The 16,141-nt window shown below is 33.1% G+C and overlaps 1 protein-coding gene across 1 annotated transcript in view; it reads left to right on the top strand.

The window, feature by feature from the left end:
* The window catches only part of LOC143056641 (high affinity cationic amino acid transporter 1-like), a 49,439-nt gene that overhangs the window by 21,506 nt on the left and 11,792 nt on the right, over window positions 1-16,141 (top strand). The window contains exons 2-3 of the mRNA XM_076229799.1: window positions 11,654-11,771; window positions 13,302-13,421. Coding sequence (XP_076085914.1) covers window positions 11,654-11,771; window positions 13,302-13,421 — 238 coding nt within the window. The remainder of the gene's footprint in view (window positions 1-11,653; window positions 11,772-13,301; window positions 13,422-16,141) is intronic.

Raw genomic sequence — 16,141 nt, 5'->3', positions numbered from 1 at the left:
CACATAAAATAACTTTCACAATAATTGTTAACTTCTAGTTATTGTCTTTTTTTCGGGATAGAAACTTGGTCGACATATTTTCTCCACACATACGAGATAATGTCTCACTTAACAATTCAAATTATTTGTTTAGAGCACAGGTAACGTTAAACTTGTAATTATAAGCAATTGTCCTATACCCATGTTATGATTGATTGATTAATTGTCGATTGCTTAAAGTTCAGTGGCAAATGTTTCATACACATGTTCAGGACGAGAACAAATTAACAATAAATACAATAGTTACGACAGGTAATAGATGTCAACTGGGTTAAATGTCGGGAAAATTTGGACCGCCACGGGAAAACGAGGGTATATTGAATAGGGACCGAAGTTCATCCTTACAACGGGCTTCCGATAGACCCTTTAAAAGACTTGTTACAATGATTCTTCACATGCTGAGAGCGTGACACTCTCTCTACACGAGGCGTACTTAATACATCCCGCACTGCCAACCGGATGACCCCTTTGGCAAGGGTTTTTATTGTCGGTTAGAAGAAGACCATATTTTGATTCCCTAGTCAGTCACCCTTGGGTACTCCATGTTATGACATATAGAGCACGTGTTGAGAAACAAAGTATAATCCATTCCACATGTTTATGTGTTTTGTTGCGTTTTACATCGAAAGTTGTGATTGTCCCGGACTATATTCGGAGGCGGAGGGTTGAGAATGTTCATGTGCATATCAAAAACTTGAGGTTATGGTTGTCTCTTTTCATATCTTAGTATTTTTGTGAGATAGGGGATTACATGATGCTGACATATCTTTTAAAGTTTCTTTAAATGTAAAGATATTCTATATTTTTACGTCAGGGAGATATAGGTGTCAAACCACAAATTACTCCCTCAAATTTAGAACGTGAAAGTAGGCCTACTCGGACAAAAAATAGTGCATTTGATGTCATTGTTTACTTAAACTAACCAACAAATTGGCAGAAATGAAACTTTTGGTGAAAGAGAAATGTATTAAGACCATTTTGAGCTAAAATTTACTTGTCTATGAGTTTGTATTACAAATTGAGGATTAATGCACACCATAGTTTAGAAATTTAAGATTTCCAGAAAACCAGGGGTTATTTTTAGTGGTATCTCTATTCGGAAGGCCTTTTTTTATATGACTTTAAACATCTGTTGAAAATTGGCATGTAGAAAGCTGATACATGTACGATTTAGGATATAACTGGTTTCTATGAAGTTAAACTTATGGTAAAATATATAGAAAGCAGTGAAAATTGCAAAATTTGGTTGAACAGATAGGGACTTTTAATTGGTGGTATGACACCTATACTATAAAGGCAACATTCTAGTGTTGAAGACCCGCATGTCGAATTTTATTGCATTGTCGATACGGTTTTTTTTTTTGTTTGGTTCCCGTGGCCTTTCGTATACAACTCTCTTTCTGTATGGTTCATATTATAATAAATACACTTGAGCTTTATTCTTATTTCATACTGACGTTGAAAAACAGAACGCAAGCATAATTATGTTCCAAGCCATATGAGTATTTGGACTATATGCGTTTATGATATGCGTATATACTAATAAGGTCCAATCATACGTGTATGGTTCGGATTTCTAACATGATGACCGTTGAACAAATAATCGATGAATTAAGAGATAATTACAAAATGACATTTTGACTTAGCATATGGTAGTCATTGTTACATCATTAATAACATAAAATGAATTTATAATATGCATTTATAACGAATGAAAATGTCACAAGATAACTGCAAAATCAAAAATAAAATACAATTCACTTCTTTTTTTTTATCACTAAAGGTTTCCTTATAGTTTTGATAAACAACAAAAATAAAACCAAATAAGTCACTATTAAACTGTGAAATACTATTTTATTATAATTTTACCTAGTTTATAACTGAAAAGAACTGGATGAGTTTTATAGACTTAATGTGTTAAAGTCATAAGAATACATTAAAGTGTTAAACTTTTATGCAATCGTAATGGAAAAGAAGATGGTGTAAAAATGGAGCGTCAGTATTCTCTAAATTCTCTCTAAAGTCTCGAAAAAATGAAGGAAACATGTAGAAATGTCGCAAAAGTGAAGCAAATCTACATTTAACAATGGTATGCGTTTCCAAAGCCATTAGTTGTTATACCAATTATTGTTTTTAACTGCAACAGTATTTTCACAATTGTAGTTGATTATGACGTCACCAGGAAAAATGTGATATTTGTGATAAGTGAATAATAAAAAAATATCTTAAAGAGGTGAACGTTACGCAGTAAGACGATTGAATTTTGTGTTGCAGTCTCGTTGAAACATATAAAGCATCTCTATTTATTGTGATCCTTTTTTGTTTATCTGTTTAACTGTTGTGTTTCCTGTATCTTTTTCCAGTATTTTCCCGAGATTTTATTTTTACGTTCTTTACGTTTCACTTACCGAACTGGTTTTGAAGTCATTTTAAAACAATTTATAAATATAAAGAACGTTACATATAGATGTCATTGTAAGTTGATTGCATTTTAATGTCATTTTAATCCAGAGAAGAATTCAGGAGCTTCAGAAATTCAAATTGCTGTTAGAAAAAATGAAACCAAAATCGATTTTAAATCGAATTATTCAGCTATTTATGTAAAACTGAACAAATGAGTTATATTTGTACAATGAATTGTATTTGATATTTAGATCTGATATGCATTTCAGCAGAAACAAAGGCACGGATATATAAACTCATTGTTCAATACAATTAGCGATTTAGTGTCTTTCAAGTTTGATTTAGCTATATTTTATTAGTTTAATTGAATTTCATTGACGTATGACAAAAGTAATAGTTTTCCAATATATCATATAACATACTTTTCTATAGATGCACAAAAGAGTAATTAATATCAGAAAGCGCAATTGATCATCGGAGAACACTAGTCAAACATAGAATGGCACTAGGAGAACAAACAAAGAAATATAATGAATCTAAAAAAAATATTAATAAACAATTCCAATATTGAATGACTAATCATTCTAAGTGCCAATATTTACTCCAGTTAAATGTTGGAATAGTTAGATTGATTATTGTTTCCTGTCCAGTGGCAAATATGTCATGCACGACCTGCTGAAAAAATAATAGGCAAGTAATTAATGTATGGTACAACTCGTTTTATTACTCTTGTTTTATACCTAGAATAATGATACCTTTCAGCTTTATGTTTGAATCCTCGCGTTATCAAGCATTTGACACAGTGATCATATATTCCTTTCTGGATCCTGTGACCTCGCGATCTGACATGCCTTTTTCGAGTCGGCGACTCAACTTACCGATCAGGCATTCCTTTGTCAAGCTTGTGACACAGTGATCATATATTCCGTTCTGGATCCTGTGACCTCGCGATCTGACATGCCTTTGTGGAGTCGGCGACTCAACTTACCGATCAGGCATTCCTTTGTCAAGCCTGTGACACAGTGATCATATACTCCTTTCTGGATCCTGTGACCTCGCCATCTGACACGCCTTTATCGAGTCGGCGACTAAGCGATCCAACATCTGTTTGTCAAGCCTGTGATTTAGCGTTCCTGCATACATATGTCGATTCTGTATACTAGCTATCCTTTGGCGAGCCTGCGATCCAGGGATACTACATTCAATGGCGAACCTATGATCTACATGTATTCCGTATCCTACACTCATACTTTGGCGATCCTAAATTCCTCCGATTTTATTGCGACATTTTAATTAGCAAATTGTTAGATCATATAGGCCTATCAAAGGCCATACAGTTACAGTTCCTATATGACAACGGAGATATGCTATTTCTTTCATCACAAATCTTACTGCTAGACACAAAGATGTTTACCGTTAGAGAAACATGTATACAAACTCAAATTGGATATTGCTTGATATCAACTCTCGTTATTGAATTTAAAAAGTAATTAAAGTAACTCCGCTAAAGACTTCTCTGTTATTATATGGAAATAAAAGAACTAATCATTAATAATATTAATGTTGTTATTATTATTACTGTTATGTTACCTATCCGGTTAGTAATGTCTTATCGCGTTTAATTAACTATTATCAGAGATATTTGCCTACTCAACAGATAAAATTTCTGGAGGAAATTCCTCATTTCACTTTTTATGTGACTTTAATGAACAGTTAAAGGTAATAATTCTTCTGTATTTCCCCCGAGGTTATATTTTCCTAGCTGCTGTGACAAGTCAAGTATCACTTTTATTTGGTTTTACTTTTTAATAACGTGCTGCTTATTGCTTCTTTTGTAATAAAGCAACAGGACGATGTCGAAAGTAATTATAATCACAAATGTACAACTCATTGCTTAGTTCCTGAGGGTAGTAATTAAATGTACGAGGTGAAATAAGAAGCAGATACTATGTAAAGTTATGTAATTTTGAAACCTTTTATTAAATATTTCAATAATAACTGAACAGTAAAGGTAGTCAATATTATATCAGAAATCAATTACGATTCTTTTTTACATGTATGAAGTGACTTCGTACCTATCCATCCCGTAAGTGTGTAATTCTACTATGGTAAAGTTGTGTATGCTTGTCTTTAATTTTATGCTTGGTCTATATGCCATTGTGTGCTTCTTTGTTACATATTTGTTTGTTTTTTAAGTGATCAAGATTATAACACAATGTTGGCTGCTGTATGTTTTACATTTTTACCTATACCTTATATGTCTGTTTGTTTTGTCCACGCATCGTTGTCAATATAATGGAATTTGAGACGTTGAGCTAGCTATAAACCAGGTTCAATCCCCCATTTTCTACATTAAAAAAGTCTGTACAAACACAGGAATATGACAGTTGTTATCCATTTGAAAGATGTGTTTGAGCTTTTGATTTCTCTATTTGATTAGTGACTTTCCGTTTTCAATTTCCTCGAAGTTCAGTATTTTTACTTTTAATCTTTTTTTCATTCTAGGCGCAATTAAGGGCTTAACTTTTTCACCTGATGTTTTTTGTTTGACCCCTATTTCATGGTCCACTGGACATAGACAACGATAGTGCGAGTAAGGCATCCGTGTACTATGATAGTGAGAGTAAGGCATCCGTGTACTATGATAGTGCGAGTAAGGCATCCGTGTACTATGATAGTGAGAGTAAGGCATCCGTGTACTATGATAGTGAGAGTAAGGCATCCGTGTACTATGATAGTGCGAGTAAGGCATCCGTGTACTATGATAGTGCGAGTAAGGCATCCGTGTACTATGATAGTGAGAGTAAGGCATCCGTGTACTATGATAGTGCGAGTAAGGCATCCGTGTACTATGATAGTGAGAGTAAGGCATCCGTGTACTATGATAGTGAGAGTAAGGCATCCGTGTACTATGATAGTGCGAGTAAGGCATCCGTGTACTATGATAGTGCGAGTAAGGCATCCGTGTACTATGATAGTGCGAGTAAGGCATCCGTGTACTATGATAGTGAGAGTAAGGCATCCGTGTACTATGATAGTGAGAGTAAGGCATCCGTGTACTATGATAGTGCGAGTAAGGCATCCGTGTACTATGATAGTGCGAGTAAGGCATCCGTGTACTATGATAGTGAGAGTAAGGCATCCGTGTACTATGATAGTGAGAGTAAGGCATCCGTGTACTATGATAGTGAGAGTAAGGCATCCGTGTACTATGATAGTGAGAGTAAGGCATCCGTGTACTATGATAGTGCGAGTAAGGCATCCGTGTACTATGATAGTGCGAGTAAGGCATCCGTGTACTATGATAGTGAGAGTAAGGCATCCGTGTACTATGATAGTGAGAGTAAGGCATCCGTGTACTATGATAGTGCGAGTAAGGCATCCGTGTGATCACATTATTGTGTGTTGTTATTTTTATCTATTGACATCGTTTTTGGAGGATGCTGTTTATTTTTAGAACATTGAATTTCATGAATATCTCACTACTTCTTTTATTCAGATCCCACTCTTTATTCTTAACAGTATAGACATGCGTAGCTTCACCTTTTTTAAAAAAAAAATACATTACACATCAAATTATTGATGTCTTCTACGCGAAATACCGTAAATTTCAATCTATTCAAATAAAATTATAAATTAACTAGTCATATCGTAAGAGACTTTCAGGAAAATTTAATGACTTATAACTCAATTTGTTTTAATGTGAACCATTTCCATTCTTAAGTTGTTTGTAATAATTCCCTTTGTGTTGCTACTTCATGTGTCACCTCTTCTGTAGACCATGCTTGTAATATTCATTATTGTTCTGTCACTTCATGTGTGTCTATTACTGTAGACCATGCTTGTAATAATCCCGTTTGTTCTGTCACTTCATGTGTGTCTATTACTGTAGACCTTGCTTGTAATAATCCCTTTTGTTCTGTCACTTCATGTGTGTCTATTACTGTAGACCTTGCTTGTAATAATCCCGTTTGTTCTGTCACTTCATGTGTGTCTATTACTGTAGACCTTGCTTGTGATAAACCCTTTTGTTTTGTCACTTTATGTGTGTCTATTACTGTAGACCTTTCTTGTAATAATCCCTTTTGTTCTGACACTTCATGTGTGTCTATTACTATTACTGTAGACCTTGCTTGTAATAATTCATTTTGTTCTGTCACTTCATGTGTGTCTATTACTGTAGGCTTGCTTGTAATAATCCCTTTTGTTCTGTCACTTCATATGTGTCATTAACTGTAGACATTGCTTTTAAATTATTAATAATATTCCTATTGTTCTGTCACTTGATGTGTGTCTATTACTGTAGACTTTGCTTGTAATAATCCCTTTTGTTCTGTCACTTCATGTGTGTCTTTAACTGTAGACTTTGCATGTAATAATCCCTTTTGTTCTCTCACTTCCTGTGTGTCTATTACTGTAGGCCTTGCTTGTAATAATCCCTTTTGTTTTGTCACTTCATGTGTGTCTATTACTGTAGGCCTTGCTTGTAATAATCCCGTTTGTTCTGTCACTTCATATGGGTCGTTAACTGTAGACCTTGCTTGTAATAATCCCTTTTGTTCTGTCACTTCATGTGTGTCTTTAACTTAGACTTTGCATGTAATAATCCCTTTTGTTCTCTCACTTCCTGTGTGTCTATTACTGTAGGCCTTGCTTGTAATAATCCCTTTTGTTTTGTCACTTCATGTGTGTCTATTACTGTAGACCTTTCTTGTAATAATCCCTTTTGTTTTGTCACTTAATGTGTGTCTATTACTGTAGGCCTTGCTTGTAATAATCCCGTTTGTTCTGTCACTTCATATGGGTCGTTAACTGTAGACATTGCTTGTAATAATCCCTTTTGTTCTGTCACTTCATGTGTGTCTATTACTGTAGACCATGCTTGTAATAATCCCTTTTGTTCTGCCACTTCCTGTGTGTCTATTACTGTAGACCATGCTTGTAATAATCCCTATTGTTCTGTCACTTCATGTGTGTCTATAACTGTAGACCTTGCTTGTAATAATCCTTTTTGTTCTGTTCACTTCATGTGTGTCTTTAACTGTAGGCCTTGCTTGTAATAATCCCTTTTGTTCTGTCACTTGATGTATGTCTATTACTGTAGGCCTTGCTTGTGATAATCCCTTTTGTTCTGACACTTCATGTGTGTCTATTAATATTACTGTAGACCTTGCTTGTAATAATCCATTTTGTTCTGTCACTTCATGTGTGTCTATTACTGTAGGCTTGCTTGTAATAATCCCTTTTGTTCTGTCACTTCATATGTGTCATTAACTGTAGACATTGCTATTAAATTATTAATAATATTCCTATTGTTCTGTCACTTGATGTGTGTCTATTACTGTAGACCTTGCTTGTAATAATCCCTTTTGTTCTGTCACTTCATGTGTGTCTTTAACTGTAGACTTTGCATGTAATAATCCCTTTTGTTCTCTCACTTCCTGTGTGTCTATTACTGTAGGCCTTCCTTGTAATAATCCCTTTTGTTTTGTCAATTCATGTGTGCCTATTACTGTAGACCTTTCTTGTAATAATCCCTTTTGTTTTGTCACTTCATGTGTGTCTATTACTATTACTGTAGACCTTGCTTGTAATAATCCCTTTTGTTTTGTCACTTCATGTGTGTCTATTACTGTAGACCTTGCTTGTAATAATCCCTTTTGTTCTGTCACTTCATATGGGTCGTTAACTGTAGACATTGCTTGTAATAGTCCTTATTGTTCTGTCATTTCATGTGTGTCTATTACTGTAGCCCTTATATGTAATAATCCCTTTTGTTCTGTCACTTCATGTGTGTCTATAACTTTAAACCTTGTTTGTATTAATCTCCAGACAATCAGACCGTATCTTGTCAACATAAATCAATCCAGTTATTGGTAATGTAGAAAGCACTAGTAAGTCAATACGATGACTCGATCTCGTTTTTGTACGACCGCAAAAATTGAAAATTTTTTGGTCGTATATTGGTAACACGTTGACGTCGTCGTCGTCCGAAGACATTTGGTTTTCGCACTTTAGTAAAAGTAAATAGAAATCTATGAAATTTAAACACAAGGTTTATAACCTACAAAAGGAAGGTTGGGATTGATTTTGGATGTTTTGGTCCTAACAGTTAAGAATTAGGGGCCAAAAAGGCCCCAATAAGCATTTTTCTTGGTATCGCACAATTATTTTAGAATAAGTAAACAGAAATCTATGAAATTTTAACATAAGGTCTATGACCACAAAAGGAAGGTTGGGATTGATTTTGGGAGTTTAAGTCCCAACAGTTTAGGAATTAGGGGCCAAAAACAGGTCCCGAAATAAGCATTTTTCCTGGTTTTTGCACAATAACTTTAGTATAAGTTAATAAAAATCTATGAAATTTTAACACAAGGTTTATGACCACAAAAGGAAGGTTTGGATTGATTTTGGGATTTTTGATTCCAATGAATTAGTGCCCAAAAGGGTCCAAAATTAAACTTTGTTTGATTTCATCAAAATTGAACTATTGGGGTTCTTTGATATTCCGAATCTAACCGTGAATTTAGATTCTTAATTCTTGGTCCCGTTTTTAAATTGGTCTACATTAAGGTCGAAAGGGTCCAAAATTAAACTTAGTTTGATTTTAACAAAAATTGAATTCTTGGGTTCTTTGATATGCTGAATCTAAACATGTACTTAGTTTATTGATTATAGGCCCAGTTTTCAAGTTGGTCCAAATCGGGGTCCAAAATTAAACTTTGTTTGATTTCAACAAAAAATCAATATATGGGTTCTTCAATATGCTGAATCTAACCATCATGTATTTATATTTTTTATATTTTGGACCGGTTATCAAATTGGTCCACATTGAGGTATAAAGGGTTCAAAATTGAACTTTATTTGATTTCATCAAAAATTGAATTCTTGGGGTTATCTGATATGGAGAATCTAACCATGTATTTAGATTTTGGATATTGGAATATCACAAAGGGATGGTAAGAATTGTTTGTGGGAGTTATGGCTCAAACCGTTAAGGAATAAGGTGCAAAAAGGGGGGAAAGGGTTTCCAGGTTAATGGACAATTACTTAAGTACAAAACATAATTTAAAAGCAGTGTAAGGTTGGTAATCGAAAAACTCATTTTAATAGCTCACCTATATATAAAAAAAGAAGATGTGGTATGATTGCCAATGAGACAAATATCCACAAAAGACCAAAATGACACAGACATTAACAACTATAGGTCACCGTACGGTCTTCAACAATGAGCAAAGCCCATACCGCATAGTCAGCTATAAAAGGCCCCGATAAGACAATGTAAAACAATTCAAACGAGAAAACTAACGGCCTTATTTATGTAAAAAAAATGAACGAAAAACAAATATGTAACACATAAACAAACGACAACCACTGAATATACAGGCTTCTGAACTGCTCTTAAACTATGTATATTGGAAATTTGCCAAAAACTTTGTTATTGATAAATTCCATTGGAAATTTGCCAAAAACTTTAGTTTAATAAACTTCATTGGAAATTTGCCAATATAAAATGTTGCATTGGAGTTATCTTTCTTTGTCCAGAATAGTAGTTAAATCAACTTTAAATCATGACTGTATGACATTTTATATTTTATGATGTATTCAAATGAGTAGTTATTGTTGAAAACTCCATTAGAAATTTGAATTGAGATCATTTCAAAGGAAAGGGGGAGGTGAACAAAAAAAAAAAAATGGTGGGGTACATTTTTTCTTATTTCAGATTTCAGAAATGAAAAAGAAAATTTCTTCAAATATCAAAGGATTAATATTCAACACCATAGTGAATTGTTCAAAAGCAAAAAAAAACAAAAAACAACAACATTTTAAGTTCATTAGACCACATTCATTCTGTGTCAGAAACCTATGCTGTGTCAACTATTTAATCACAATCCAAATTCAGAGCTGTATCCAGTTTGAATGTTGAGTCCATACTAGCCCCAACCGTTCAGGGTTCGACCTCTGCGGTCGTATAAAGCTGCGCCTTGCGGATCATCTGGTTACGACTGAATCGACTTTATAAAACAATAAACTTGATGAGTGAGATATTAAATAACATCTTACAGTAGGTCTTATGTTTAATTGATGATTTCCTCTGTGTATACCTAAGTAATCAATAATTGACAACGTATGCAAGATGAAACTAATCAAACATGTCTTTTCGTAGTTCTTTCTATTTTCCTTCATACATTGGTTGTTTTTGTAATCAATTAACATTCAGTGTATCTATATCGTTGTTACTGCTAACTGCTTAAAGTGTTGCTATTTATAAATTCAACTACTTCTATTATATGCATTATACATGTTTTGATTACGTGGATGGGACTCAATGAAATGAACATACAATCGTCACATATTCTTCATTGAACGTATGTTATTTTAATCTGGTAAAACACATAAGTTTCTTGCAAAAAGTAAAATACAAAAATTCCGAATTCCGATGGAAATTCAAAACGGACAGTCCTCCGTAAAAATCAAAAGATCAAATTTTGGTCGTTATTCTAAAATTGAACTTTCTACACGTTAACTAATGGACATAATGTAGAAATATTTGACACAGAAGCGTTGGATCAATGTTCATTTTCATTTTCTTAAAATCCAACTAATGTTTTGAAGGACTATCGATAATTTTCGGAAAATCGTAACCCTACGAAAGGTTACTCGAATAACTACAACGGCAACTTCACAAAATTAAAGCAAGCAATATATTCCCATTAGGATGGGGTGAATTATTCACTATTAGAACGTACACATATGTTAATTAAGAATAAAAAAGCATAAAGACATGTACGACAACAAAAGAATATATTCGTTGATCTCGATTATAGGCAACACAAATTAAACAAAACTCGTGAAATCGTTTGAAACATACAATGCATTCATTTTAATCATGAATTCTATACCCACTAAGCTTATTCAGTTGTACATTAAAGACAAAACTTGAAAGAACTGATCTAATAATTACAGACAATCCCTCTTATATTTTTTTTATAAACAACATACTTTTAACTAATGATATAATATTCGTACAAGCACATTGAAAATAATTTAAAAGAAAAAAGTGTGATTATTTGACAATTTGTCCGTGCCGCGAAACACTTTCCCAAGAATCCGAAGGATGTTCATAAGTTTGTAAATTGTAAAATGTGACAAAAATAATATGAATAACAACAATGTTCTTTAATTGTAATTTCAACACTTTATCTTTCAGATGGAACAGTGTAAGAGGATTTTTCAAGCATTTGGACGAAGGAAGAATGTCGATCCAAAGAATCTGTTAGTCAGTCGTTTTAGAAGAAATTTAAATATCTTCGACCTTATTGGAATAGGTGAGTAAATAAACGTATCATTTAAGTAATGCTACATGTAAATACTGCTGGTGGGGTTTTTATTTCCCGAGGGTATCACCTGCCAAGTAGTCAACACTACTGTGCTGACATGAATTATCATAGATATGGTCATAATTATAAATTAACTGTTTACAAAACGTTTGAATTTATTAAATACTAAGGCTTTTCTACCTCAGGAATAGATTACCTCAGCTGTATTAGGCAAAACTTTTAGGAATTTTGTTCCTAAATGCTCTTCAACTTCGTACTTTATTTGGCCTTTTTAACTTCTTTTGATTCGAGTGTCAATGATGAGTCTTTTGTAAACGAAACGCGCGTCTGGTGTAAATATAAAATTTCAATCCTAGTATCTATGTTGACTTTATTTACCAATACGGGAAAGTAATACAACAGTTATTAGTGTGATACAAAGTACCTATGATTCAATTTGGAATTAAACTTATCAATAATCCAAAGCGCCCACAGAATGACATTAGACAATAGGAAAATACTAATCAGAAAACAAGTGTTTGTTGTGTATTATCGAAAACACACGATAATTGACGTAAGAGGCCGAGGTGCCAACAATAAGCATGTCACAAAAAACAATAGACTAGTGATACTAATTCCACCAAACACCGGGAAGAGATTGAACGCAAGTGCTTGAAAGCAGATCATTATTATTTGTTTTAATTCTTTTGATACAAAAGAACAATAAATTAAAAATAAATAATCTTTTTGTTATTACAAGAGTTCAGTTTGATGAATGATATGATTTGATAGTTTATTCTCATAAAAACCATTAAAGTACAAAGGTAACAGAGAAGTTAAAAAACAATATACATAAAAATAAAAATGCATAAATTTTAAATCACTTGGTTTTAAGTAAATGTAAACAAACTGTAATAAATACTTAAAAACTGTAAGTTCGCCTAAAAATATCCCTTTGTTTTCGGTTGGTTGCTTCTAAAGTGATGTAAATACCAGATTTACTTCTATAATACATGTATGACACACACTTATTATTATTGCTGTTAAGAAGTTAGAAAAACTATGAACGAGACACGTAAATTTTATAATATGTCTTTGAATGACTGCATATGCTGCATATTATGTAATAAAAATAAAACAAATTATGTCCCTAAAAAAATATGTGTACTAGTTCTGTGAAAATGTGCGTCACACTAAATTCCGAAACAGATATATGAACGACAAAAACAATGTACAAATACAAGAATAAAAAAGGACAAAGTGTTCTAACTTTGGGCAGTCGCAAAAATGCGGGGGGTTGAACACGTTTTGCAGCTTTCCTTTGTGTTCAAAATAAAAACAAAGACTGAATACCATTGTAATCAAAATAAAAAAAAGTATGAATACCATTGCGATAAAAATAAAAGACAGAACCGAAGGCGGTGTTTTAAAGTTGTTTGAAAATATACTTTTCAAAATGAAAATTTAGATCTGTATAATTTTACTATCCTACCATATATATATATATATATATATTTATATATATCATAATCATTGCAGGTATGGGTGGTTCATTAGGAATTGGAGTATATATTGTAATATCATATGTGATTAAACATCAAGCCGGTCCATCATCAGTGTTGTCTGTTATAATAGCTGGTGTTGCAGCTGTGTTATCTGGTAAGTAGTGTATACATTAATATCATATGTGATAAAACATCAAGCCGGTCCATCCGCAGTGTTGTCTGTTATAACAGCAGGTATTGCAGCGTTGTTATCTGATACGTAGTATATATAGTAATGTCATATGTGATTTAACATCAAGCCGGTCCATCCTCAGTGTTGTCTGTTATAACAGCAGGTGTTGAAGCTTTGTTATCTGGTAAGTAGTATATATAATAATAATTTATGTGATTAAGCATCAAGCTGGTTCATCAGCAGTGTTGTCTGTTTTAGTAGCAGGTGTTTAGCGTTGTTATCTAGAAAGAAATGCATATAGTAATATCATATGTGATTAAACATCTAGCCGGTCCATCAGCACTGTTGTCTGTTGAAAATGTTGTTATCTGGTAATGCTTCATCGAATCCAAGCAAACACGTTATCATATATTAACAATTTATATTAAATTTGTTAGTTTATTTTCACTTACATGGTGAGGATACTATTACCTTTAAAGAAGACAAAACAAAATTTTAAAGGTTGTGCACATAATAAATGATAACAAACTGGCAAGCACAGTTTAAAAGTGAAACATTATTATCCAACATTTTGTTTTATTACATACGATTATGTCCGGAAATTTGTTCCACAAAATGATCAATTCTGGTCCCGTTACAACAATAAATTTATTGAAAACCATTTACAAACAAATAGCTTAAAACAGGGCAATGCATTGTTCATGTAAAATATTCTGATTATAGGCAAAGAGAAATTTTATTAGCGTAATAATTCAATCTATCCATTAATAAAAAAAGCTGTAACAGTATGTATGGTATGTATTATGTTGGTAATCAATATAGTTATATCAATACTACTTTGTTGGAAGCATTTAACCAGAAAAATGTCACGGTGCAGTTTCTTATAACCGATGATCCCACTATCTGACCATTCAAGCTACTTATGTAAACCGTAATTACTACCAAACAAACAGAAACCAGTGTCTTCCTGCTGCTTAAATGCACCATAGGTCCACGGTTGAACAATTCCATTAGCTACCAGTACCTCGGTACATGTTTTGTTGAACTGAAAGTCCTAAATGGCACCGTACGAATAAGAGCAAGTGTCTCGGTTTTATTTTGGTTGAACTGATACTCAATTGCTAGATGTGAACCACAAGATCAGGAACAAGCGCATCGGTACATAGGCTGTTCAATTGCAATCATTAACAGTATATTCTAGAAGGAACCATTGTTCTGTGCTGCTTCTGTATTTCTGCAAGTCCTTAATTGAATTTATTGTAAAAATGAGCACGCCGAGCAATAAAAACTGGCAACCTTAATTTTAATTCATTTACACAAGATTTGTATGTATTCACCTTTCCCCCATTATAGGTTGCATTTCTGTAAATATTGACAATGCAATTTCCCATAGGAACTCCTTTTACAGCTAAAACTGTACCACTTTTACTATGAAGTTTTGAAAAAAATCTTATCCTAGAATTGAAAGTTCATTTGCACCACAATTTTTTTCAAAGGTCAAAATATAGGGCTGTGCGGCATATTTTCAACGTTTATATGCCCCGAACTTCTCAGAGTTGAAACTTACACTAATTTTCTTAACTACCCCTACCTCGAATGAAAGGTTACCACAGATTTCAATGTAAACAATATGCACGTGTTTATTTACTGGTAACATTCCCCAGTTCTGTCTCTGCGATATGGAACACAGAGAGCATAACTGGGAACCAGTATGTAAACAAAATTAATTTTCTATGAATATTCTATTTCTCCCCAAAAGAGGCGTGTTGTCAGAAACAGCTGTATTTACAAAGTGCAACCTATACAGACATTTATTCAAATAGAAAACTCTCTAAAATCAGTTTTTCTCACATTATGACTCATTTATCAGAATTATAGTCTTAAAGAAATCACTGTGTATACTCTAAGTTTTTCTTTACTATACGTTTTATACCCCCTCCCCTGTTGCATTTTTTTAAAGAATTTGAAAACAAGACTTTAATTATTGCCAGCTTACCCTATTTACATATTTTCTGATAAAAAATGCCTAAAACCTGTTAAAAACTGTTTTGATAACATATTGAAAGCATATCATAATATTATAAATGTAATGTTTAGCAGTCAATCATCACAACATTCAAGATTATATAAAGTATCCAATCCAGCCTCTGTCTCCAGTCCACATCTTACTGTATGCCTATTTGTCAATTAAAGAACACATTTTCTGCCTCAAATGGTCAATTTAGAATTCTTGTCACAACAGTATCATCTGTAACCATATATCTGACACAATTTAGCTACTATATATACTAGAAGTGTTCAAACAAAGCCATATTTGCAATAGTTGTATGTATGCAGATACCAGTCTGAGATATAAATTCACTTAAAATGTTGTAGAGATGACTGCTAACATCTGATTTTTGCATAACTTCCAAACATAGTTATTGTTTCTATATCAAGAACTTTAAAATCAGAAAATCATAGCATTTACAAGTTAAATTATTTGTTTTATGACCCAGGGGGTAGGCAATTTTCTATGTTTTTTGCCCCTTGGGCCTCAAATTTCCTAAATCAATCTGCTGTTTCTAGCAATTTGAAATATTTAGTACATATTCAGGATAGAACACACTATTGTAAGTTTTCTTGAGATATTTTTGTTTTTCTAGCTTGTATTTGTTATGCCGTGGTGACAAAAAAGAAGAATTAGGTGTTGCGGCTTAATT

This window comes from Mytilus galloprovincialis, chromosome 13 (genome assembly GCF_965363235.1).
Source record: "Mytilus galloprovincialis chromosome 13, xbMytGall1.hap1.1, whole genome shotgun sequence".
NCBI classification, from domain to species: domain Eukaryota; kingdom Metazoa; phylum Mollusca; class Bivalvia; order Mytilida; family Mytilidae; genus Mytilus; species Mytilus galloprovincialis.
The sequence above is the reverse complement of the archived record's forward strand: the minus strand, read 5'-3'. Positions and strand labels throughout refer to the sequence as shown.